The sequence below is a fragment of the Lynx rufus genome, unplaced genomic scaffold, assembly GCF_022079265.1.
Source record: "Lynx rufus isolate CCGP_SWC_20201006 ecotype Redwood Valley unplaced genomic scaffold, mLynRuf1.p SCAF_1, whole genome shotgun sequence".
NCBI lineage: Eukaryota > Metazoa > Chordata > Mammalia > Carnivora > Felidae > Lynx > Lynx rufus.
The window spans coordinates 191,226,100-191,252,852 of record NW_025814823.1 but is presented as its reverse complement, the minus strand read 5'-3'; the positions used below and the strand labels follow the sequence as shown (position 1 = coordinate 191,252,852).

Sequence of the window (26,753 nt, the reverse complement as noted above, 5' to 3'; positions counted from 1 at the left end):
TATGTGCTGGTTGGTGAATAGACTGTGTTGTGACCCTCAACATAGGAGCCAAATGCCAATTTGTCCATTTGAACTGAGAGGCACTCTTCTCTGCCTACCAGGCCAGCTATTTTGTTTCACATGTCTAGTTGGGATGTTACTTTTTGTGTTTTGAAATAACTCATACAGCAAGCACATTTCTAGGTACTGAACTTCAGTAAACCCCTGCTGTTCATTATAGTGTTTCTCCACCTCAAGATTGCAAAATTGGCATCATCCAGGAGATTAGAGTGAGCTTTGGGACATCTCCACTAACATCCTTATCAACTTGAGGACAGGGCTTAGAGTAAGTGTCACCACACTATAACCCAGATCTTAGAGCTAAATCCAGGTGAGAGAGAGGATAACCTGATGCCAGTTAGAATGGCCATCAGGGCCTGGATTTTACTGCTTCAGGATTTGAAGCTTAAATCTGAGGCAACAGGAAGAAACTTTGTGAATACTTCCTCTAGTCTGAAATTGACATCCCAGAAGCCAGGTCTTTCTAATATACAGAAACTAACTCCGGTGAGTCCCACATGTCAGGCCTGGACCTCAGGGAAATAACTCTGTGGGCTTCAGTCTAGATCCACTAAAGAACCCATTCTCTAGTGCCTGATGTTATTATGAAAGAAAGGGAAAACCTGCAATTATCCTAGCCTTAAAAATCTCTACCCTTAACAGAAGGCCTCTTGTTCCCCCCTAAAAAGAGCACGTTAAGGACAAATCTTTTTCTACTTTTAACTGAAATAAGAGCAGTAACATTTACAGAGCACCTATAGCTTGCCATTTCCTATGCCTGGCAACTTAAACACATTGTTATATGCTCACGCCCATCTTCTAGGCAACATGTTCATATTTTATAGAAGAGGAAACTGAGGTACAAAATAGTTAGTGACCTGCCCAAGGTCATACATGTAATTAAGAGTACAAGTGGCATATGAGTAAGGGTCTGTTGATTCTATGGCAACTGTACTTCTCTGTCAAAAAGAGAGAGAGAAAAAAAAGACATCTTTAAATCTGAAGTCAAGGAAGAAAGTATTGAGTTATTCCCTAAGCTGACATCTTCATTGTTTAATTACTTGTTAGACTGTGTATTTTTTCAAACTATTCTTATTCCGCTCTTATTCAGACACTCCAAATGGCTTTTTTGTGTTTCCCGGACCTGGTCTCATTCTTACACATACATCAGTGATGGTGACATGTGCTTTATTATTTTTTTAAGTCTTGCCCATTACAAGGCATTGTGTGATGAGAAAGGTGGCTTAGATGATAAAAAAAAAAAAAAAAAAAAAAAGATTGGCGAGTTTTCCCTGCACACGGTGGATGGAATGAATAACGCATGGCCGTTTATGTTAAAAGGTTTCCTTTTACCTGAGTTTGGCAATTTCCAGGGTCATCTTGGTGAAATTAGATTTTAATTCTGAAATATTGTTGCTGGAAATGTTCCCAGTGGCCAATTCACATCTCCTGAATAATAGGATTTGAGCCAAAATTGAAAGTGCTAGTAAAGTATGAGGAATATCTGCCACATAACCTTTGGGAACACGTTATCTTTTTCTTTCTTTTTTCTTTTCTTTTCTTTTGTTTGTTTTTTGTTGTTGTTGTTGTTGTTTAATATAAAGAGTTTTACAAGTGTAAGGAGTTATTACCATGTTGCATGTATCTGACGTTCCTGAAAAACAGAAGTGCACCTTAGATGAATGTTTCCCAGTTAACTTGAGATCTCCATTGTACCTTTTAAGTGCGACCCGAGGGATTCCGTGTCATTCCTGTTCATCTTTTACATCTCTTCCTTTCTGCTGTGTTTTGAGCACAAGAGAGCGAGGTTTCTTGCTAACCTATTTGACATACTTGTGTTGTAGACAATGCAGGAAAAAGTGATTCTTACTATGTCTTCCCTATAACCAAAGTATGTAGAGAGCCATTAATAAATAAAGGCAAATCTGTCAAGACCCTTGTATAAGCACGTGGAATCCACACCCAACACACAGAAACACCTTCCAACTTCTAGTCGGCTGTAGTAAGTGTAAACTCTGACTAAACGATGCCCAACAAGTTTATTGTATTAAGGAGTTCATTTCTCCGTATGTATGGTAGCCCCATTGCCATCAAGGTCAAGATTACCGTAAGCTCTTTGTAGTTGTGGCATAGCTCATTCTCACTTAACCCACATTGTCACATTAAGCCTGGATTCCAATTCTGGGAAATATGAGAGGAAAAGTTCTAACTTTGTAATGTGGTGCTTGAGAACTGAATCTGTCACATAATGGGGTTTCCCTGTCACAGGAAGCAGAAGGGGCACTGGTGACTCTTGTTCCCAACAGCTTTCAAAGGTGAGTGGTACAGGCAGAGATTTTCAAACATGGGTGAATTCTTTCCAAAGGTTTCTTTTAATTCAAAGTCATGCTCACTTTGTTTCTTGTTACACTTTAATAATCTGAATTTAGGGATAGACTTCGCTACTACCATATTCGCCAGTGTTCTCCAGAGAAACAGAAGCAGTAGGATGTGTCCACATGTGCATGTATGTGTGTATGGATACTGAGATTTATTATAAGGAATTGGCTCACACAATAATGGAGACAGACCAGGCCCATTGTCTACAGTTAGCAAGCTGGAGACCCAGGAAAGCCAATGATGTAGTTAGTTCCAGTCTCAGTCCTAAGACTTGAGAATCAGGAGAGATGATGTTTCAATTCCAGTCTAAAGGCCAGCAGCCTGGAGACCTAGGAAGAGGCAACATTCCAGTTGGAATCTGAAAAAAAAAATCCCTCTTCCTTGAGAGAGGGTGAGCCTTTTTGTTCTACTCAGGCCTTCACCTGATTGGATGAGGGCTGTCCACAGTAGGGACCACAATCTGCTTTACTTGGTCTACCAATTCCAATGTTAATTGCATTCAGAAACACTCTCACAGACACACCCAGAGTCATGTTTGACTAACTATCTGGTCACCCCACAGCCCAGTCAAATTGACATATAAAATGAACTGTCACAACTACTATCCTAAATAAGATTTAAAGAATAGTTGTGATTCAGTTTGCTATGGATTTTTAATCTCCTCTGCCATCTCCCCTTCTTGCCCAGAGAATTACCCTAGTTCTTGGTCTCTGAAGGTGTTCAGAGTTTAAAGATTCCCTTCTAAGAAGTAGATGGAGGCACGAGGGTAATATCTAGCATGGTAATTAAAAGGGAATAAGAGGTAAATGGAAACCCTTTAACCGATTTCAGTCTCTTATTATTTGATGACTTGATTACTTATAGTTAAAATCATTCAGGTACTCTCTTGTCCATACTGGGAGGCAGTCTCAATTCTGGCAAACCCTAGAACACCCCTGCTCCTTTTCTTTCCTCCCACATTGCTAGCTGTAAGACACTGGGTGAATGCCAATCCCTTCACTTTCTGCTACAAACTCTAAGACAACTTCAGTGGCAAACTTTTTTTGCTTCTTCATCCTGCCCCTTACCTCCTGCGTGCTCCATCTGCTTGACATCAGCAACTCCATCATTGACCCTCTTTCTGCTTCCTCTTACACAGGCCTCCCAGAGCATATCAAATCAACTATGTGCTAAACTGTGTGTGGCAGAGTGTGACTGACTGGTGTGGATAAGAGAAGGTAGTCAGAAAAGGAAGGAAGGAGGAGGTGGAGGTAGGAGCCACGGGCTGGACTAGTGGAGGGTTCAGTGTAGGACTCTGCTGAGTATTTACAGTGCACCAGGCACGGTGCTGAGAAGATCAAATGCACGCGCGCGCGCACACACGCACACACACACACATACACACACACACACAAAATCCTCAAAAATGGTCCCTGTTTTACGGACATTAAAGTCTCAAGGAACATCTGATGACTAGTAAGTGGTGGGATCTGAACCCCAAAACAGGTCTTTATGATTCCCAAACACATCGTCACGTTCATTGTGCATTCTGAATTTGGTCACAGACAAAGGAAGCGGAGAGTGTGTTCCAAAACATTATTTAATTTGAACAAAATCACAGAATCTGCTATCAGCAAGTTCTTTATTAGAAAATTATTTTTGGAATTAATTCTGAGGTAGTGAATTTATCAATGTTGGGTTCAGTACTTTCATGAAAGTTTTATTGGAATTTATCTAAATTAGAATGTAAATCACTTCCCATTATTCCCTTCCTTAATGCATCCCATTGACATAAAATGGGTATAAAACAAAGATCAGACTTTTGAAAACATCTTCTCCAAGATGTTCTGTTGATCTGGTCGCTTCCCACCTGTCTGAATTCATCTCGTACTGTCCTCTATCTTATGTAGAGGTAAATGCGACACCACTGCAGTCACATTGGACTTCTTTGTGTTCCTCAAATGGGCCACACCCATCCCCCTCTCCTTGGATCTTCCCATGGCTGACTCCCTAGCTTCATCTGGGTTTCTGTTCAGAGGCAACTTCTTCAACCCCCTGTCAAAAGTGCACCCACCCTCCCTCCTCACCCTCTACCCTCTTGCACTGCCTCCTTCTTCACAGAATTTCATGGTTCTGACTGGCTAATGCTCCAGTAATAAGAGACAGATGCATTCCTTTATTCTCTGAGCAGACAGGATTTTCCAAGGCTTCAGTTTTCCAAGGGTGCTGTGTTCAGTTGCTATACTCTTTTGAGAATACATGCATGAAATGTGGGAAGAATATTAGCCTTAGGGGTACACACCAGGGAAGCGGCAACAGACATCACCTCTGGAAGACTACTTTTGCTTGTTAGTTTAAGGCTAAAAGTAATTGTGGAAATTGGTGACACATCTGAAAGACGGAGAGTGCATGTGATACCATCCTTTGGAAGGCCAATTTGGACATCAAAACTTGAACAGAAGGGCCAAATTAATAGGTAAGACAGCTCCAGTGCCGGGGGTACAAGGACTAGCCTTCTTTTTTTCTGAACTTGTCCTCAAAACCTTTCTCACAAGTATCAAAAAGGCCCTGGGTCCTTTGAAGCTGTAACTTGAAGTCTCATAAAAGACACTGTCGTGTACAACTGACAACTTTTCCTAATGAAACAGAGAGCAGGCAGGACAGGTAGCTCCCTCGGGGTGTATACCCCGGTGAAAGAATCTATTTTGAGAGGGATTTTCACAGCGTGCATTTTTAATATCACTCAGGCCAACGTCTTAATCGGGCTTTACTGGTGGGGAGCGCTCCCTGCGCAGCAAGGATTGCCACGGCGGGAATTTAATCTGAACACTTGGCATAGGCCTAATCATACTTCACTTATTTTCCTTTCTGTGTCTGCTTAAGATAAATGAGTCCCCTCCTTTATCAACAATAGCTCAGGATTCATAAGCTCACATATTTCACCTGGGACAGGGGATGTAGCAACTTGTACTTTATTATCCATCTCTCATTTTCTTCCCTTCAAACGATCGATAAGTTCTCCACCGAGGTCTCTTTTTAAAGGTTGCTTACAAGTTTCTGTTTCAGAACAACGTGCTGGCAGTGGTGTTCATGCCTAAATCCTCCCCAAATCTGGGTGTGCATCCGGAGTAATTTGCGAGAGTTTTTGCAAGAATTTCCTTGGCAAAACTTCAAGTCACATAAGACGCCCTAATTGCAGCTCCTCGGATTTGTGGGCACCAGTTCCCAATGACAGCTGTGATTTGTTGTCGTCCAGAGAGCATCCCATTTCCTGGGCCTCATAATACAGGACTTTTTTAGGTGGAAGAGACTTTAATGTTTATGCTGTCCAACTAGCCACGATGACATAGGACGAAATAGGCTCAGACTGGCCAGGCTTGTCCAAGTTTGCATTAAGACCTAGCAGAAGGGTCAAGGCCAGCACCCAAGTGCTATACTCTTATGATTCCATGAGATGTACTTACATTTCCTTGCAAACAGTCTTGCACAATAATCTTTGATATCTAGAGGTATACCTCAATCCCCATGGTGATCTGTTTGCCTGGGTGGCCACCCAGCACAGTACTGGTCTGGATAGATGGTACCTTGGGATTGTTGACTTTTCAGCCAGGCCTGACTTCATTTGCGAGCCATACTCATGGTTCTTTATGGTTGCCAGAGGACTTTTCATCCGGTCAGTCAAAATTTACTGTCTATCTACTCAGCGTAAGGGTTCTTACAGGTGATTGGGGATAAAAATACAGCTAAAATACTGCCGTTGCCTGCTAGAAGCTTTCAGTCGAGAGAGGGAGAGGGAGAGGGAGAGGGAGAGGGAGAGGGAGAGGGAGAGGGAGAGGGAGAGGGAGAGAGAGAGAGAGAGAGAGAGAGAGAATGAATAAAGAGAAGAAAGCGCAAAGCATGGTCAGGCATGCCCTGGCTGTTACAGCATCTGCTCTGAATTGACTTATGCTCACATTTCACAAGCTACAACAAATCTCAGGGCCAAAGCACCATACATGGGTGGGGAAATATAACCCTGCATGTGCCCAAAGTCAGAGAGCAGCACAATTTTCAAAATCATGGCTGCTCTATCCTCTGATATCCCTGGCTGACTCTGCTGTTATGCTTCCGTGGACATATAACTTGGGTGAGAAATGAATCTTTGTTGTTTGAAGCCACTGAGCATTTTGTTGTTTTTATCATGGTACAACTTAACTTCTTCTGACTGATGCACGTGGATTGTCTGATTTAATCCTCAGTTTAGAAGATATAATTACCTTGGTTATCAAAGTATTTATATAAGGAAGAGTGAGATATAGAAAGTTAAGTGGAAGAACTAACACTTAACCCGTGATACTGATTGCAGAATTCGTATTCTTAGCCTTACTGAAATGCTCTGTGTATCTATCTGTCTCTGTCTGTGTGTTCCAGTTACTGAAGAAAGGTTGCTTCTAAAGGATTTAAGAGAATCAGGGAAGATTTCCTAAAGAAACTAATAGGTATGCCCTGAAGGACAAGTAGGTATAAAGCAATTTGAAAATAAAGAGAATTAGGCTCATGGATAGATAGATAGTTAGATAGGTGTGTGTGTGTGTGTGTGTGTGTGTGTGTGTGTGTGTGTGTGTAACCCTCCTCTTTGGCTGATTAACTCACCCCCAGGAAAGTATACAGCAAAGAATGTCCATCCATACATTACTACTGTCAACCAGGAAATATAGAATGCTTCAGATATCATGGCCTTGGATCTATAAATCATTAAAAGCAACTTTATGAAATGTTATAAAACATAAGTGAGGAATCACAATTTCTGACCCACTGAGGCACCAAAGCAATTTGGCAGCTGTGTGTGTCTTATACCCCCACTTTGTCTCTGTCTCCTCTTTTTTCTTCCCTCCTCCTCCTGCTCCTCATTCTCATTCTTTTCTTTCTCCCTCTCTCTCCTCTCTGCCCCTCTATACTTCTCTTTCTCTCTCTCTCTCTCTCCTTCTCTCTCTCTCTCTCTCTCTCTCTCTCTCTCTCTCACACACACACACACACACACACGCACACACACACACACACTGTTCTAACCAATCTATGAACTTTTAGCTTTGTGGTAACTTTGCAGTAGTATGGAAAAGAAAGAAAAACTACAAGATAAATTGACATCAGTGGTAAAAGAAAAGGAATACGGATGCATTTGAGATTCTGTAGCATTTCAAACAAAGGATCAGAAGCTCTGACCTAGACACTGAGCGGTCATCTGGGCCTCTCTCTTGCTGTTGTGTTACTCATCAAGCACTGATATTTTTAATGCTCCCTGGAAAAGAAGACCACCAATTACCACCATAGCCTAGCTCACAATGTGATTGCCTTGACTACAGACTCACGTCCTATGTCTAATTCAGCTCTGTCTTCCTTCTTGCTACTCCTCCCACCCTCACCTTGGTCCTTGATGACCGACACTTGCCACCCTGTTCCTTTAGTAACTCCATACCAGGTATAGGCACATAATAGGGTTTTCTCTTACTGGCACTCTCTCTAACCTCCTATGTCCTTCCCCTGGCACGCATCTCTAAACCGGTTCTCTTTGCTGATTTGGGGAATTCCAGAGCACATAATACTGTGTCTCTGAAACCGGATTCCTCTTTTCTGTGAACATTATTAGATGTCTGTTACTCCTTAAAAAAAAAAACTTGTTAAATTTCGTACTATAAGATTCCCTCTTTTAAATATATGTTTCAATGACTTAAAAAAAGTTTAATGTTTATTTGTTTTTGAGAGAGAGACAGACAGACAGAGCATGAGCAGGGAAGAAGCAGAGAGAGAGAGGGAGACACAGAATCTGAAGCAGGCTCCAGGCTCTGAGCTTTCAGCACAGAGCCCGATGTGGGGCTCGAACCCATTAACCATGAGATCATGACCTGAGCTGAAGTCAGATGCTTAACTGACTGAGCCACCCAGGCGCCTCAAAGCTTACACTGAATGTTTCAATGACTTTTAATAAATTTACTCAGTTATGCATCTGTCACTACAATCTGATTTTGGAGAATTTATGTGACCCCAATAAATTCATCTAGCCTGTTTCTGGTAACACTTTACTGCCAATCCCAGACGACCACTCATCTACTTTCTGCATCAGTTTACTTCACTGGATATCGTATATGAACACAGTCATACAATACATGGTCTCTTGTGTCTGAGGCCAAAAACTTAGCATGTTTTTGAGGTCCATCCGTGTTGGACATACCAGCATTTAATCTTTTTTATTGCTGAAATGTATCCCATTGCACAGCTAGAGAATATTTTTTCTATCTCTTCATCACTTAATAGATATTAGAGTTGTTTCCACCTTTTGGTTATTGTGAATCTTACTCCAGCGAACGTTTGCATGCGGGTCTTTGTGCGAACATACATTTTCACTTATCTTTGGCAAGTAGCTAAGAGTGGAATTTCTGGGTCATATGGTAATTCCAGCTTTAACTTTTTAACAGTCAAACCTTTTTCCAAAGTTTTGCCCCATGTTGTGTTCCTGTTAGTGGTATGTGAGAGTTCCTGTGCATCTACATCCTTGCCATCACGTACGTCACTCACATGTATTTCCTTTAGTCTAGAAGCTCCTAGAAGGGAGAGACTCTATCTACATGTCTCCTCACTTGGCTTCTAGCACAGGGCTGGGCACCCACTAAGAGCTTAGCAGTGCCACATGGAGTATGGTGATGAAGGACTTTTGTTTTCGAGTTAGGGTGTGTCAGCATGTCTGAGCAACAGTTCCCTCAACTGTGCAATGGGTGAACCGTGCCTACTGCCAGTAAGGATTAATGGAGATAATGTCAATAGGGTGCTTTGTCTAATGCATATGGAAACGGTAGCTTTGACATTACAGTTTTATATTTGTTTGTATTCATGCTTTCTGAACCATCCCTGGGTTAACCTATTTCTCTTTTGCTCTCACAGTCACGTATTTAGATAGTGTGTGCTGGGCCATGGGGATTGAATAGCGAGTGACACAGTATTTCTCATCTCAAAGAACATTGAAGTCTGGCAAGGCAGGACATAGATGGAAATGGATCGCTGTAGTGCCATGCGATAAATGCTCTAATGGAGATGTGCACAGGATATGAGGAGACCTCAGACAGGGACCCCAGACCAGGAAAAGACATCTAACAAGAACCAAAGGACTGGGGAGAGGGCCAGAAGGGTTAGAAAGAGCATTACTGCCCAAGGAAGGACATATGCAAAGACTTGAAAAGGGGAAGAGTTGGGAGAAATTGCTAGCGTATTTTGTGCCGAAGAGAAGGGAGCCTGGCAGGAGACAAGGCTGGAGAAGTGTGCAGGTGCCAGATGAAGACGGTGTTAAATATTACATTAAGGAGTTTCTCCTTACCTGTGCTGCTCTGTTCTGTCACATTTTACAGGCTGAGGAACTCCAAAGAAGATGGTTCAATACGTGAATGGCAGAAGTGACCATTTATAGATAGATTAAAGGGGAAAAATTAGAGCAGTCTCCATATCTCTGACACACTGATTCAATATTTATCAATCTTTTTTTTATTGCCTCCTCTCCCCCAGAACATTTTTAGATATATTTTTCCCTAATTGTCCCCCACTCATGAATTTTTAACACTACACATATACTATATATGTACTCTATACCTAGTCATGATTCGTGCTTTATACATAAAAAAACTAAGATTTTTCTTAACTCCCTCCAGTCACCAAATTTCACCCACTGGGGACACTATCACCTTTGTTGAGAATGTATGTTCTGATCTATTGGGCTCTGCTCAAGAGATAAGCCTAGGTTTTAACATTTTGTAATCGCCACAGTGCTCTTCAAAATGCACCCTTTAGAAGGAAGAAATTCTGTCATCAAACAAATATTTGCTGAGCCAAGCATTATTTTAAGAATTGAGACTATAGGGGTACCTGGGTGGCTCAGTCGGTTGAGTATCTGACTCTTGATTTTTGGCTCAGGTCATGATCTCATGGTTCTTGAGATGGAGTCCCATGTCAGGCTCTGCGCTGACAGCAGGAGCCAGCTTGGGATTCCCTGTTTCCCTCTCTCTGTGCCCCTCATACTTGCACTTTCTCTCTCTCTCTTTCAAAAATAAATAAACATAAAAAAAAAGAATTGAGACTACAGTGAACAAAACTCCCGCCCCTCATAAAGCTTACATTCTGAAGCAACTTGTGTATAGATAAAAATGGTCCACCCTTCAACAAAACCAAGTAATGCCTGCCATTAAAATTGCTCAGCAGGAGATAGGCTTGCAACTTGATTCCTAAAATAGAACTTGACAGTACTTCCAGCTTGGAAATATGCTGAAGGAATTAAAAACTTGTTTGATGCTAATGCAGAAGGAAAATCAGAAGAGCAAGAAATAGCAAGATCTTTAAATCAACATAAGACTAATTCCCAACCCCCCCCCCTCCCCACAAAAGGCAGCAGAGCGTTTCACATCTCAGGAATTTGAGGACACCGCAGTGTCTCAAATTTGCCAGCACCAGTGGGAAGGCCTCTGGGGACACCGGTGACTGTCTTTCATTGGCAGTGACTGAGAGAACCATGGTCCCAAGCATGTCGTCCTTTTAAGTCTGGGAAGGGGACCTCTGTCATTGCTGTGGAAAGGAGACTTTGGGGAAGCTGGAACCCCACAACCACTTCCTTCTAAGGTCGTATCCCCTCCTGGAGACCCTAGAGACAGTGGCCTCTAGAATTCATGGCCTTGACAAATCTCTTGTCCACCACCCACCCCCCCTTTGGAAAACCTCTCTTTCTCACCTCCCTTCCTAACATAGTCCATTCAGTGAGAGTTACCTTTCACAAAAGATAAGAAACCCCACTGCTTTCAGGCTGCCTATGCTCCTTTGCTCTCAAAATCTCTAAGCCTCATAATTACAAAGCCTAGGAACCTATTTGAAATGGCAGTGAAAGTGGCCAGGGTCAGCGTGAGAGCTGGGAAGAAAGAAACAAATTAATATTTCAGTCCATTGTCCTGCCCCTCGGAAATCTCTTTATTTATTCTGTACTCATTTTGTAGAAAACTGTCCATTTGAAACAACCAACCAGTGTCGACCGCATAAAAAAGAACAAACGTCATCATTCTTGGACCAGCCCAAAGGGAGAGTCTCTGGATTGTACCCACCTCTGCTCCCATCCCCACCCCCAACCCCTCTTTCCCTCAAAACACCTTACATGGAGGCCATTCTAAATTTGAGAGAATACTGAGATTTCCTCATGTACGTGTGAAAAGCCCTGTGTGCCAGGCATGTGGGTAGACAGTGGTGTACTGCAATATATAGGACAGGAGAAGCCCTGCCCCAACTGGGATGACAGTGGGATCCTGACCCCCCACTTTTGTTTTGAGCATGCTTTATAGACTTTAGGACCACTAACTGGACAGATCTGGCCCTGTGGAGCCCAGCTTTCTGGCTGCTAGAATTTTTATGCTTGCCTTTAAGAATATTGAAGTTTTACCATTTGAACAGGGGGACATAAAGCTCTGTTTCCTCCTAATTACTTTTGAAATGACTGTGAATCTTCCATCTAAGTGCCTCTTTTGCATCTTACTGGGAGGGAAATTTTGCTTTAAAACTGACCTAAAGCTCCTATCTTAATAATACTGATAGCTTCTTATGTCTGCAGTTAAAGGTGAAATGTTTTAAATAAGGCTATTCTCAAGTTGTTTTGATGTGTATCAATCCAGTCTAATTGTTCCAAAGCCATAAAGAAGATTCTAATGTGGGAACATATGTAATTGGACACTCTAATTTGTATTATATTTAGAATATAGGCGCCAATAACAAAAAATTATACTACTTGTAGACCTTTCCCACTAATACTTTAGGCAGACCTAGGGATTGGGATGAAGACTGGAAAAATGAAGTGATGATTCACAAAAATAGGAAGAACTGATAACTGAATGAAATGGTAGAGATCTGGCAAGTTTATGTTAAGTTTCCTACCAAAAGAGGTATTGAAGTAAATGTCAAATTACTGTTGCAAAGGAATCCATCGCCTGTTGGATGACATGAGCATTTCTCAGATGTTGGTCATCTGGCTTCTCCTTCACTCTGGCTGTGTGCCACCTGTATTATAAACTGTCTCTGAGGAAGGATAAAGAGAGGCCTTCTTTTTTTCTGACTCCCCATGGTTTGCAGCACACGATTATGTACACAGCAGTCTTTCCAGAAATAGCAGATGATTCATTTTGCTTATGCTCCTTGGCATGGAAAATAGTTGGGTTATAATAAAGAAATTCTGGACCCCGGAAAGAGAGAAGAGAGGTGTTTGACCATAAGAACAGATGGCATTATTCTTGCAGTTGGAGAGGGGCCTCTGTACCATCACCGAGCGCTCTCACCAAGTAAGTGAAAATCAAAATGGCAGAATGCAATCCAGCAGATACTTACATATATTACTTTTGCAAACATTAGATGAGGTTAGAATAATGAATAAGAGCATATAGTCTGAACTGGAAAGACTTGGGTTCAAATTCCTGATCCTGTAATTAACTAGCTGTGCAATTATGAGCAAGTTATGGATCAGTATATTTTTTCACCTGTAAAATAAGGAAAATAAAGACTATATCATAGGATCATTAAGAAGATGGCATGAGATGATGTGTATAGCACTTAGTATATGACATGGATTATTGACACATGTTACTTTTTATTTATTTTTTTTTTTAATTTTTTTTTCAACGTTTATTTATTTTTTTGGGACAGAGAGAGACAGAGCATGAACGGGGGAGAGGCAGAGAGAGAGGGAGACACAGAATCGGAAACAGGCTCCAGGGGGCGCCTGGGTGGCGCAGTCGGTTAAGCGTCCGACTTCAGCCAGGTCACGATCTCGCGGTCCGTGAGTTCGAGCCCCGCGTCGGGCTCTGGGCTGATGGCTCAGAGCCTGGAGCCTGTTTCCGATTCTGTGTCTCCCTCTCTCTCTGCCCCTCCCCTGTTCATGCTCTGTCTCTCTCTGTCCCAAAAAAATAAATAAACGTTGAAAAAATAAATAAATAAATAAATAAAAAAAAGCAACGTACTATTTTGTAAATAAATCAATGAGAACATAACTATTTTATAACAGGTTTTCTCATTACAATTGCTATTTATAGAAAATGACACACTACAGACAAGCAAAAAGAGAAAAATAAAACACTCATATCTTAGGCATGTAAAGATTTTCGTTATTAACATTTAAGTATATTTCTCTCTAGAATTTTTCCCCTATGAAATTTCTTCGAGAATTTGTCCTATGTGCACATATGATTGTATGTGTGTATCTGTATGAATATTTATATATAGTTATATAAAAATGGTAAAAATGCACATATATTTCTTTATTGAGTTATTATTTCATTAATAATGGATTATGCAGCAGCGCCTGGGTGGCTTAGTTTGTCGAGCGACCAACTATTCATTTCAACCCAGGTTCATGAGTTTGAGCCCTGCATCAGGCTCTTCATTAACAGTGAAGCTTTTGGGTAGTCTTTAAGTTTTAATTTTTTTTCTCATAACTGGCAAGGTGATGAGCAACTCAACAAATAGCCAAATAATTTTGCATTTATAGTTTTATTTCCTTATGATTAAATTCATGAAGAAACATGGTAGTTTTCAGTAGAAATTCATAAAAATGAAATAAAGCGTGGAAAACACAGAGTATAGTAATAAGCACATAGTAAGTTACCACTAAATATTAAGAATGGCAGATCTATACACTTTAATAAGAGGGGAGGGAGATAGATTTTATCTAAATAGGCTTGCTAATTACCCCAAATATAATTTTCTATATAAGAATGTTTAGCCGTTCTTATCTAACACACATCACACAAACAAACCAGTTTAGTTGGTTTATAGATGTCAGGTTTAGTATGTGTTTCTATGAAAAGGTCTGTTTCTCCAACTAACAAAAATCATCAAGTATAAACCAAAACAAGATAATTGACATATACTTTGGGGGGTGGGGATTGGGTAGGTGTTAACTTTTTCTTTTTTTTTCTTTGATTGTGGATTCTACCTGCTGCTAGTGTGATATGAACATACCCTCAGCCCATTGCTTCTCACACTGGGTTTGAATGCCCAGTCTGGGACCCTTTTGGCAGAGCTGTCCCCGCAAGTACCAAAAATAGAAATATACAGATGGCATGCTATCCATGAAAGGACAATATTGACCTGAAAAATCTGTTCTCATCCACAGGCTGAAGTGCCATTATGAAGGAGGGATGGGGAAAAGTGCCCATTTCCCACATGGTCATTCAATACCCCCCAATGTGGTGTCTGTCCTGAATATATTGATGGACAGACCATGTGGCAGTGCCAGAGAGAAGAAATGGTAGACTCAAGAGGAACTTGAGGAATCTGAGAAAATGTAACTTAGTGAAATAAGCTGGGTGTGAACTGGCAAACTGAAGAGTATATGGTCCCTAGCATAGCCTAGGTCAGCTACTCACTTCCAGCCAGTGGTGACTATGAGAGAAGGCAGGCTCAGGTTTCCCAAGGCTTCCAGCTTCACAGGAAGCTGAAAACCTGGAATTTTTATTTAAATCTTTCAGTTTTCACATGTGTTTGGGAAAATGTAGGAATAAATTTTTAAAAAGTATGTGTGTGTGTGTATGTGTTTTTATATATGTATGTGTATATTGTTTTATTAAAATGGGTCTCTGGCTTGCTAACTGCAGATATTGAAACTTGTCAGCCTCCACAATTGCTAAAGCCAGCTCTTTAAAATGAGTGTGTGTATGTGTGTGTGTGTGTGTGTGTTCGTTCTGTTTCCCTGGAGAACACTGAGTGATACAGATACACACCCACACTTATTTGGAAAAAAGGAAACATGGTGGAAGGACAAGGAAAGAAGCTAGACTTCTTTGAATACATCTTGTTTTGTAGACTTGACTTTGGTGCCACCTAACAGTTCACAGAACTATAATACAAAATTGAACCTTAAAACATTCATGAAAAATTGAAAGATGGTGGGGAATGAAATGATTAAACCTTACCAGACAGCAGGTTGGTGGCATAACCTAACTATACATAATGGAATTGTTTCAAGTGGTTTTGAAATCCAGCCATTTGACCGTACCTTCCTAGTAGGATGTGCTGTAGAGTTGTTTTAAGACAAATTTTAAATTGCTCTGCTTAATCATAATGTTAGAATAGTAGTGACTGTATATTGTGGGTTAAATCAAATGAGTAATCATTTTCTTGTTACTGAGAACACAGATTTTTGGTTTGAAAGAAAGGTAATAACATTGTCAGATCTATGAGATTCAATGGAAACATTCAAGTCCTAAATTTGAATTGAAGTTTAATGAGAATTCGTAGTTTATTCTATTAAAAAAAAACAACATTCAGAACTTATTCTCCAGCTCTGTCCACAGAAACAAGGATCAACCCAGTAGCAATGAGCACCCGAAGCTCTCAGTTTGTGGTTTCTAATTACTACTTACTACAAAAAGCTGCCACAGGTGTTCTTAGTAGAAATGACTGGTTCCAGGCCTGGGACAGGATGTTCTGTGAAATAACTCTAGATCATTTTGTCATACCAGAAGCATAAGGTCCATCAAAGACTACTGGGTCATATTAAAATGACTAGACACCAACTTGAAGAGGTTCCTGCTGAGCAAGGGTAGCACAGTTAGAACTTCAATAGCAATAAAAACTACACTGGAATGACGCAAGTAAAAAATGTCCATAATGATTCTTAGAAAAGAAAAAAGCACTCATTGGTTATCTTGGAGGATACTAGGTGACCAATATTTTGAGCATCAATAAATAAAGGAGGAAAAATCAAGCACCTTTCAGGTTTTTGTAAACCATAATTTAGGGTAACAGTTGATGAAATGCACTTTTCCTGATAGAATACCCCAACTAATAAATTAAGAAATAATAGAATTAGTTTATCACCAATTTGAAATCTCTAGTGAAGTAATAGATCCTCTGGGCAAAGATCACCAGTGGCTGATGACATCACCGTGGAAGACATTGTATGTCTCCTGACAGAGCATGTATTAGAAAAATACCCTCCAGTTCAAAGATGTCATTGTCCCCATCTCAAAACCCCTGAATATGTCACATTGCATGGCAAAAGAGAATTAACATTATGGATAGAATTATGGTTGCTAATCAGATGACTTTAAAATGAAGAGATTGTCCTGAATTATCTAGGTGTGCTCAGTGAAATTGCAAGGATCTTTAAAAGTGGAAGAGGGAGGTGGAAGATTCATTGTCAGAGTCATCCAGTCAATGTGAACTTTGAAGATGAAAGAGGCCATGAGCCCAGGAGTGTGGGCAGCCTCAAGAGCCTAGAAAAAGTCAAGAACTGGATTCTCCCTTAAAACCTCCAGGAAGGGGTGCAACAGGCCTGCTGGCACCTTGATTTTTGCCCTTTGAGTCCTGAATCAGACATGTACAAAACTGTAAGATAATGAATTTGTGTTGTTTTAAGCCACTGAGTTCATGGTTATTTGTGATAGTAGCAATAGAATACTAATATATTCCATTTCTTAGAATGTGTTCTTCCTATAAAACTGAGTTCTCAAGCCTCTTGATCTAACTACCAGTTTATAGGTAATACAGGAGACAGAAGAACACATTGTGTGAAATTATGGAATGCTCAACAAAATGTAAACTCTGGGCAATGCTATCACAAAAATGATATGTTTTCTTTATCGAATAAAGTATGTATATGTGTATGGATGTGAGAGAGAAACTGACTGACTCAGGAGACTTTCAGGAGATGATCTAGTATTTCATGTACCAACTAATTACAGCAGGGAACTGGATCCAAATAAGCAAATGTAAGGAGAGAAAATTTAAATGAATGAAATTTGAACATTGACACTGAGCATTAAATGATATTAATGATTTTATTTATTTTTTGTTGTGATGGTGGTAGTGATGGTTATATTTAACCAAATGAAATGAGTGTGGTGGGTAAAGTAATGATAGCCATAAATGGATCATTGTTGAAGACAAATGACAGGTACACAGGTGTGTGCTATTTACACTTTCTATTTTTGTATACATTTTAATATCTCCATAACAAAATATTGGTAAAAATGTTGGTAACTAATTTGACTTCTTAAATATTTTGTGAGAAAAACATACCGTGTCCAGAAACTGGATTTGACCATGAGGCTACCAGTTAACAATTTCTGCATAAAGTTTTGGAAACTGGACCTTTTTCTTTAACCTGGGGAATTATCTTTTTCTTCTATCCCACTCACCTCCTGGCTCCCTTCTTTCTGCACTTCCTAGCAAAAGGGCTTCCTTCATCTGTGCTAGTAAATGACTAGGGGGCATTACAGATTGCTTGGAATAGAATTTTCTCAGAATAAGTGAGCAAAGAGGGTAATATGCATAATTGCATTGAACAATACTTCCTAGTGTTTTATTGGACCTCCTCTCATTTCACCCTCTCAAAACAAAGGGGGCAATAACTTTGTTTCCGTTTTTGAAAGCCTGAGGTTTTTTCGAAATATTGGCTAATTGCATTTTCTATGTTATCTCTGTGCTCTATTTCAGGATGGAATGGGGAACTTGAGAATCACAGACAAAGGTCTAAAACTAGAAGGAGACTCCGAATTCTTGCAACCTCTCTACGCCAAAGAAATCCAGTCCCGACCAGTAAGTTTCTGCTGCAGGAAAAAGGAATGGTTATTTTTCTTGACTCTAGATCTAGGTAAATTTATCATCAGCCATCAGCAGAGTATAGAGGATTATGGGAAGGAATGGTAATATAGGTAGTGAGATATGCTCATATCTGAAGCCTCAAGCATAAGCACTGCTGTGGTACCGTAAACGATGATGATGACCTCTCCAAGCCTTTCTCTATTCCTGCCAAAAAGAGGGTAATAACCTCTGTTAATGAACTTTTCTAGATTCTGCTGCAAATAAGCCAAGAAAATAAATGTGGATGTGCTCTAGATACTATACAAATCCCAAAAGTATTGCTATCATTTTTTAATTGCCAAGTGCTTTAGATACTATCTTTAGAAACACAGAACTAAAGAACTAGAGTTTTGTTTTTCATTAAGAATTTGGACAAGGTAGCCAAGGTTGGTTAGAATCAATTCGGTAATCAGCAACCATGCTCTGAAATGGTACTAATTACTCTGGTCTGGTATTAATCTGGTATTAATGCTCTCTGTTCCATGTACTTTGCTGCTTTGCAGGCATTACCATTACCTAATTTAATCCACAGATTTGTCCATAGGGTTGGCAATTATTGTCGCCTCAATTTTATAGATTAAAGAATTGAGCCTGAGTGAGGTACTGTGTTCAAAGCCACACACTTACGAAGTAGTAGACCAGGGACTCCAGTGCAGGAAATCGAATTCCAAAATGTTTCTATTAACCAGAGTCTCCTACTTAAGCTTTTTCTCTCATCTGTTATTTTTGTCACGATAGAAGTGATTTCTGGTTTGCTTTTATTAAGCAATACGATCAGAATTAATTTTTGCTTTTGAGTGTTTTTTTCTTCTCGGTTGTTTCTTTGGCTTTGTTTCTGTGTTCGTCTTTTTGGTGGGGTGGTGGAATTTGCTGTCTGAAAAGGATTGTTAATGCATTTGCTCTTCTGGGATTGGTTCATGCCCACCTGCAAACAAAGAGTAATGTGAAAGCTCCCCAAAGCGTTATTTGCATGGCGTGCATCAATGGGCATAATTAATGAAATTCAGCAACTTTATGCAGTGGGTACTTTTATCTGAATGCTGTCTAAACTACTGAATTCTGTTAAACTGGATGCAACTACTGAATTACCAATAAGTTTACTTCCTTGTGTGCCTAGTAAAACGGAGGGAGTCGTGATGTTAAAATTATCAAAAAGAGAAAATCACTTCAGCAACCCAATCAGTGATTATAAAATTTAACTGGAACTCATAGCACACTGAGTTAGCACTAAAGTACAAAGAGTACTATATTTATAGTATCTCTCATCTTTGAAGAAATTACATCCTAGAAGGAATCATGAGATAAGATTATAATAAGGAGGGCTGAGTGATGATTCCATGTTGAACTGAATGGAAATAGTCAATTTCCAGCATTTAAGAAATCACTCTTAGAAGCATTGCTTCGATCTGTATTTATTTCTCCCAGCCTGGCAAGTTGGTTAAATCATCTTTTGAGTTACTAGTTGTACTTTAGATTAATCTTACCTGTATTAACCTTGTTTTGAGTATTGTTGGCACAATGTTCTATTAGTTTCAGGTTAAAAAAAGTGATTCAACAAGCTTATATATTACTCTATGATCAGAACAAGTGTATCTACCATCTGACACTGTACAACATTATTATAATATCATTGACTATATTGTTTATGCTGTTTTTTTTATTCCTGTGGCTTACTCATTCCATAACTGGAAGCCTGTATCTTCTAATCCCTTTCACTCATTTTGCCCATCCCGACTCACCGGCTTTCTGGCAAACGGAGTTGTTCTCCGTATTTATAGGTATGATTTGGTTTTTTGTTAGTTTGTTTAATCATTTGTTTTTTTTCAGATTTCACATCTGAGTGAAATCATATGGTATTTGTCTTTCTCATCTGACTTAGCTCACTAAGCAGAATACCCTCTTAAGTCCATCTATGTTATCACAAATGGCATGATCTCATTCTTTTTATGGCTGCATAATATTTCAGTGTGTGTGTGTGTGTGTGTGTGTGTGTGTGTGTGCGCCAATCTTCTTATTCTGGATTAAACTTTTTAAGTCACTAGTTTTGACTTATGATTTCCTTCTACTGGTGATGACCTCTTTATTTGTAAAGGGCCAGATATTTAAATATTTTAGACTTCTGGTTTTTTTTCTTCTTTACAACTCTTTGAAAATGAAACAATGTTCTTACCTTGAGGGCCACCAAAAAATAGCCTGTAGGATAAAGCTTGCCAAGCCTTCTATATTAGTGATATTTCTGTAAATATATAAATGATCTGGCTAAGCAACATATGGTACAAGAGAGCAGATTTTTTAAATGTTTTTAATATTTTATTTAATATTTTGTTTTATTTAATATTTTACTTTACTTTACTTTACTTTATTTTATTTTATTTTATTCTATTCTATTCTATTCTATTCTATTTTATTTTATTTTATTTTATTTTATTTTATTTTATTTTATTTTATTTATTTTTGAGAGACAGAGTGTGAGTCAGGAAGGGGCAAAGAGAGAGGGAGACACAGAATCCAAAGCAGGCTTTAGTCCCTGATCTGTCAGCACAGAGTCCGATGTGGGGCTCCAACTCACGAACTGTGAGATCATGACCTGAGCCAAAGTCAGACGCTTAACCAACTGAACCACCCAGGCGCCCCAAGAGAGCAGATTTTAAGATCATGGGTAGAATAATTGATTTTTTGCATAAAATATCCTGACATAAGTTTCCTTGGTGTAGAATTAGAGTCATATAAAGGAATTGAAAAGCGTGTTTCAGAAGACTTGAAAGGGGATACAGGTACATCTCTTAGGCCCACGTGCAGGAATTGAACTTTTTGCAAATTTTTAGCCAGTGTATCTGAAAATCAATGGCCATATGATACCAACTCAAAGATATACTTGACAGAAAGCTTAAAAAGTAATGATAACCTCAAAAGTCTTATTTTAATATTGAAAAATCAGTGAGCTAAATTCCATGCTTTCTTGTCATCACTTAAGGAAACCAGAGTGTCAGAATTGACTGTCTTTCATTGTCCTTAGAAAGTATTCTCCTTTCAAAAAATAAATAGTGAATAGAGCTCTTTAGCTATTCTGACAACAGAATAAATATCTTCTCACTGGAGAAAAGAAAGACCTACAGATATGCATATATAACAAAATCTGTCCGTAAATCACATGAGCTGTTGCTGAAGCAGTGCCCGTACCTATTCTTCTCCGTCACGCGCTACCTGCAGGTTGCGGCCATCATCCTGTCCTCCTCCACCTACACCCTTGCAATGTCCATCTCTCTCTGCTACCTTTCTCCCTTAGCCTCACATCTACATTGTAGCCAAAGTGGGTGTTTCAAAATGTCAAGTCTCTCCACCTCTTCCCAAAGGATTCTCCATCCTCTTGCCATTGCACCCGGAATAAACTCCTGACTCCTCATGAAGGCCTAGAAAATTCTCTCCTAGATGTTTTTCATAGAGGGCTCCTTCTGGTCATCCTGTTCACAGTTCACATGTTGCCATTTTAGAAAGACCTTCCTCATTTAGTGTAACAGCATATGTGAAACATCACCCTGTTTTTTTTCCTCCTTGTAACTGTCATCATTTGACATTCTTTCTTGCTTAAGAATATAAATTAGGAAGAGCAGGAGATTGTGCAGATTTTCCCCACTATATTCCCTAACCCTATTGCCATTTCCAGCACATGGTATATGCTCAGTAGATATTTGTAAAATTGAATAATAAATCATTCAAAATAAAGTATCACTTAAATCTGTCTTGCAGAGGAAGCACTCTTAACAGTTTTGCATACCAGGGCAGCCGGGTGACTCAGTCAGGTAAGTGCTCAACTTCAGCTCAGGTCATGATGTCACGGTTTGTGGGTTTGAGCCCCCATCTGGCTCCACACTGAATGTGCAGAGCCTGCGTGGGATTCCCTCTCTCTCCCTCTCTCTCTGCCCCTCCCCCATCTGTGCTTTCTGTCTCTCTCAAAAATAAATGAATAAACATTTTTTTGAAAAACACCAGGCTAGGCACACCTGGGTGGCTCAGTCTGTTAAGCATCTGACTTCGGCTCAGGTCATGATCTCACAGTTTGTTGGTTCAAGCCCTGCGTTGGGCTTTGTGCTGACAGCTCAGAGCCTGGAGCCTGCTTCGGATTCTGTGTCTCCCTCTCTCTCTCTTCCCCTCCCCTGCTCATGCTCTGTCTCTGTCTCTCAAAAAGTGAATAAACGTTAAAAAAACTTTGTTTTTTAAATATCAGTTCAGTGTACATTTTTAGGCATTTCCTACAAGTATATTTTTTAAATAAAACCATACTTTGCATATTCTTTTGTACCTTTTTTCTTCCAAATAATATATTAACAGTAAATTTTCTGTATCTAAATAATTTTTAACAGTTTAAGAGCTTTTTTGAAGCATAATTGATATAGAATAAACTACACCTATTTAAAGTGTGTACATTGAAGTGTTTTTGCATATATATATATATATATATACACACACACACACACACACACACACACATGAAGTCATCACCACAATGAAGATAATGAATCTATCTTTCACCCCTAAGAGTTTCTCCCTTACCCCTTCATAGTCCCTCAACCAACTACCAATATGCTTTCTGTCCTGCACATTACTTTGCATTTCTTAGAACTTTACTTAAATGGAATCATACAATTTGTGTATCTGAATAATTTTAAGAATACATTGTCCACATCACTTTATTAAGATCTTTCAACCATTTATTTAATATTCAACTTAAAGAAGATTGTGTGTGTGTGTGTGTGTGTGTGTGTGTGTGTGTGTGTGTGTTTGCCTGCAATTGCTTTTTCTTGGTTGGGCTGGGGAGAGATAGTGGAAGTGGTTCAGGGCATAGACCTTGAGTATTTCCCTTTTGGATGATATAAGAGCACTGAGAAGGGACTAGAGAATAACACACTAAGCATGGCATCCAAGGTAGAATCGGTATCTCTTTGGATTTTCACAAAAAGTAAAAGCAGATATGCTAGATCCAAAAGGCAGGAGAGCGATATCAGAAGCTGGTGACTTAATCTATAGGGCTCCCCTTCTTTCAAGCACAGGGGTAATTGCCCGCTGAACAAAACTGGGGTTCTGGTAGCAAGGAATGTGTGGAAGGCCTGTTGGATAGGCAACCAATAGACTTTGCCATACCTACTGAGTTGTAACCTTGCAGGGCACTCACATGAACCTCACACGTAGCAACTTCCCTTCCTTTCTCCATTCTGGCAGTTTCAGCTTATTGGTTTTTTGCTGATGCACCTGACTATTGCTTCAGCCACCCCTGGGAGGGTCTTTTCAGAAGAAGTATCTGCAGTATCATTTCCCTGTAGATTACACCTGCCTTTATTTCTTCTGCCCATTGAAAAGAGATCAGTGCCCTGTTGAAGAAGATTACTCAACCCCTCTAAGTGAGGATAACTAATGGAAGTATTGCTTTTGTGTTTCATTGATCTGAAAGGAATTGGGATTGGTTAAGCAATCCACACAACATTCAATACTGTATCCAATTTCATTATTGAAGGTTGCAACCCTGTAAAGTCACTACAAATTGATTAGTGTGATAGCAATCACTTTGGAAGATAAATTAATGAGAAAATGTTCATCCCTACAAAAACTTGCATCTGGGAATTAAATGAAAGTCCCAGGACATGCTAGCATTAGCCACATGGATGCATAGCTTCTGTAAGTATTGTGCCACTCAGAAAATAGATTGAAAAGGGCACACAGTAAATTAACTATTCTACCATGACATCCAAAGACCAACCTGTCTCTAGAAATACTACTTGAATGCATTAGCACAGAATTTTGTAAAGTTAAGGGATATAATGCCAAAAAAATTCTGCGTTTAAATGACCATTTCAACATGATGGTACTTTTTTCTTTTTAATTATATTTAAATCCATGTTAGTTAACATATAGTGTAATAATGATTTCAGGAGTAGAATCTACTGATTCATCACGTACATATAACACCCAGTGCTCATCCCAACAAGTGTCCTCCTTAATGCCCATCACCCATTTAGCCCATTCCCCCCCACCTACCTCCCCTCTAGCAACCCTTAGTTCTCTTTACTTAAGAATCTCTTATGGTTTGCCTCCCTCTCCGTTTTTATCTTGTTTTTCCTTCCCTTCCCCTATGTTCATCTGTTTTGTATCCCGAATCCCACATGAATGAAATCATATGATATTTGTCTTTCTCATCCTGCTGGTTTTGCTTAGGATAATACACTCTAGTTCCATCCACATAATTGCAAATGGCAAGATTCCATTCTTTTTGATAACCAAGTACTATTCTATTGTGTATATATACCACAGCTGCTTTATCCATTCATAATTCAATGGACATTTGGGCTCTTTCCGTACTTTGGTTGTTGTCAGTAGTGTTGCCGTATGCTAATAGTGCTGGCTATTGGGGAGCATGTGCCCCTTCAAATCAGCATGTTTGTATCCGTTGGATAAATACCTAGTAGTGCAGTTGCTGGGTCATAAGGTAGTTCTATTTTTAATTTTTTGAGGAATCTCCATACTGTTCTCCAAAGTGGCTAAACCAGTTTGCATTCCCACCAACAGTGCAAAAGTGTTCGCCCCACACTCATCAACATTTATTGTTGCCTGAGTTGTTAATTTTAGCCATTCTAACAGGTGTGAGGTGGTATCTCATTGTGGTTGTGATTTGTATTACCCTGATAATGAGTGATGTTGAGCATCTTTTTATGTGTCTGTTAGCCATCTGGATGTCTTTGGAAAAGTGTATGCTCATATCTTTTGCTCGTTTCTTTACTGGAGTATTTGTTTTTTGAGTGTTGTGTTTGATAGGCTTCTTTTTAATTGGTAAATACAGTTACAAAGTTTTGGCAAGTGCTACTAGTAGATAGGTTGAATGAACTAATACTAAGGAAACCTTTAACCACAAAGAATCAATTTGGACAAAAGTAGCAGATCCCTACTTTGGAGAGACTGCTCATCTTACTTTGCAGAATGATGCAACTAGATGGTGCTTTTACATAACTTCCCGTGAAGTGACAAAGGAAGAGACACTAGCTACTCTGGGTAGCTACTCTTATAAGTATGTTGTGCCAGGCCTACAGCAATGGGAAAGTTGCAAGTGAGTTTCTTTCTTTCTTTTTTTTTTTAAGTGAATTTATTTCTGTACTCACTTCCAACTATACTTGGGCTGGGCATAGGGGTCCTAGCCCATTACTATATGGAATTTAGAAGTTTAGGAGAGGAGAGGCAGAAAAAGAAGTTGGAGGAAGATAAAAAAAAATTAGTTTACTTTAAGAGAATAAAGTAGAAAATTATTATATTAGACTTGAGATTTATATGTCTTTTAAATTTCCTTATCCTATAAAAACTCACATATTTTTAAGATGTCTTTACTTACTAAAACCTGTGTGTAGAATTATGATATCAAAACTAAATGTGGTTCTTAAAAGTTGCCTGTTCCAAGAGACGGTATCACACCATGGATAAACCCCTGTGCTATATTGTTGAACTTGGATGGCAGCAAGTGCTACCATTTGACAGATGAGTGATCTTTGAGAACCTTCGTAATTTGGCAAATTCTTGTTTTCTTGCTTGTAACATTGGTATTCATGGCTACATCATGGTGGTTGCAAGTAAGATAATGTTTGTGAAGTGCTTAATACAGAACTTGTCATGAAGTAAGTGTTCCAGGAATGGCGACTCCTGCTCTCACCCGTTGCTGATGATGATGACGACAGTGATGATGACCATGACGGTGACAGTAATGTTCACTACCAGCATCATCGTCATGTGGCCTGCATATCACCTGATGTTTGAACTTGCTCTGAACCAGATGGTCTTTCCTCCTCTTCTCAAATGTCATCTTAATGACAAACTCATTGCCCTCCAAGGAAATCTATTTCCTGTTAAATAACTTTTAATTTTAATTTTTTCCTTCAGTGAATTATACTCTTCCAATGTTCAATTCATTTGTTTCTCATCTTCTGCTTAAATTATTTTAGTACTGGCACAGTCTTTATTTTTTCTTTGTCCAACCTTTCTGAAAAAAAAAAATACTTCTATAGCACATATCAATTACCTTACAAATGCTTATACATTTTGATCTAGTAATGACATTTCCACTCATTTTATGATCTATAAAGAGCCAAATGTAATAAAATATTTAAATATTAAAACACAAACACTGGTGTTGTACAAAAATCAGGCTAAGTGTTGGTTCATATTAAAGTCTGAACTCCACATATAAAATGGGCTTTGAGGGTATACCACCTTGTCAATATTCATGAAAGTTGAGAAAATACTGCATTCTCCTTGAAAGTCTGAGCTGGTCATTCTCACTGTGGACTTCTACATTTGGATCTTTCATCTCCTTGTTTAATGGAAAGATGAGGTTTTTTCTTTTTTTAATTCCATTCTGATTATAAATAAATAAATAAATAAATAAATAAATAAATAAGTAAATAAGTAAATAAATTCCATTCTGATTTTAGTATGATATGAATTAAGAGTTTTTCCACCAGCTAGAATTCCCAAGATCTACCTGGGGTGGAAGTTGAAGCCTCTAAGAGGTCAGTTAGACCATCATTGCATTTAATGGATGGAGTCCCAAAGGCTCAGAAAGGAGGTAGGGATGTACCCAAGTTCTACCAAGCCAAAGTCAGAATAAAAATCCAGAATTTTAGTCTTCTACTATATCAACACACTATTTTTATGGTAAATTATTTTCTCATGACACTGTTCAGTACAATAAG

General features: G+C 39.2%; 1 protein-coding gene across 1 annotated transcript in view; it reads left to right on the top strand.

Annotated features, from left to right (window-relative positions):
* Positions 1 to 26,753, top strand: part of SGCD (sarcoglycan delta) — a 576,378-nt gene that overhangs the window by 348,647 nt on the left and 200,978 nt on the right. The window contains exon 4 of the mRNA XM_047092045.1: positions 17,881 to 17,982. Within this exon, the coding sequence (XP_046948001.1) occupies positions 17,881 to 17,982 (102 nt within the window). The remainder of the gene's footprint in view (positions 1 to 17,880; positions 17,983 to 26,753) is intronic.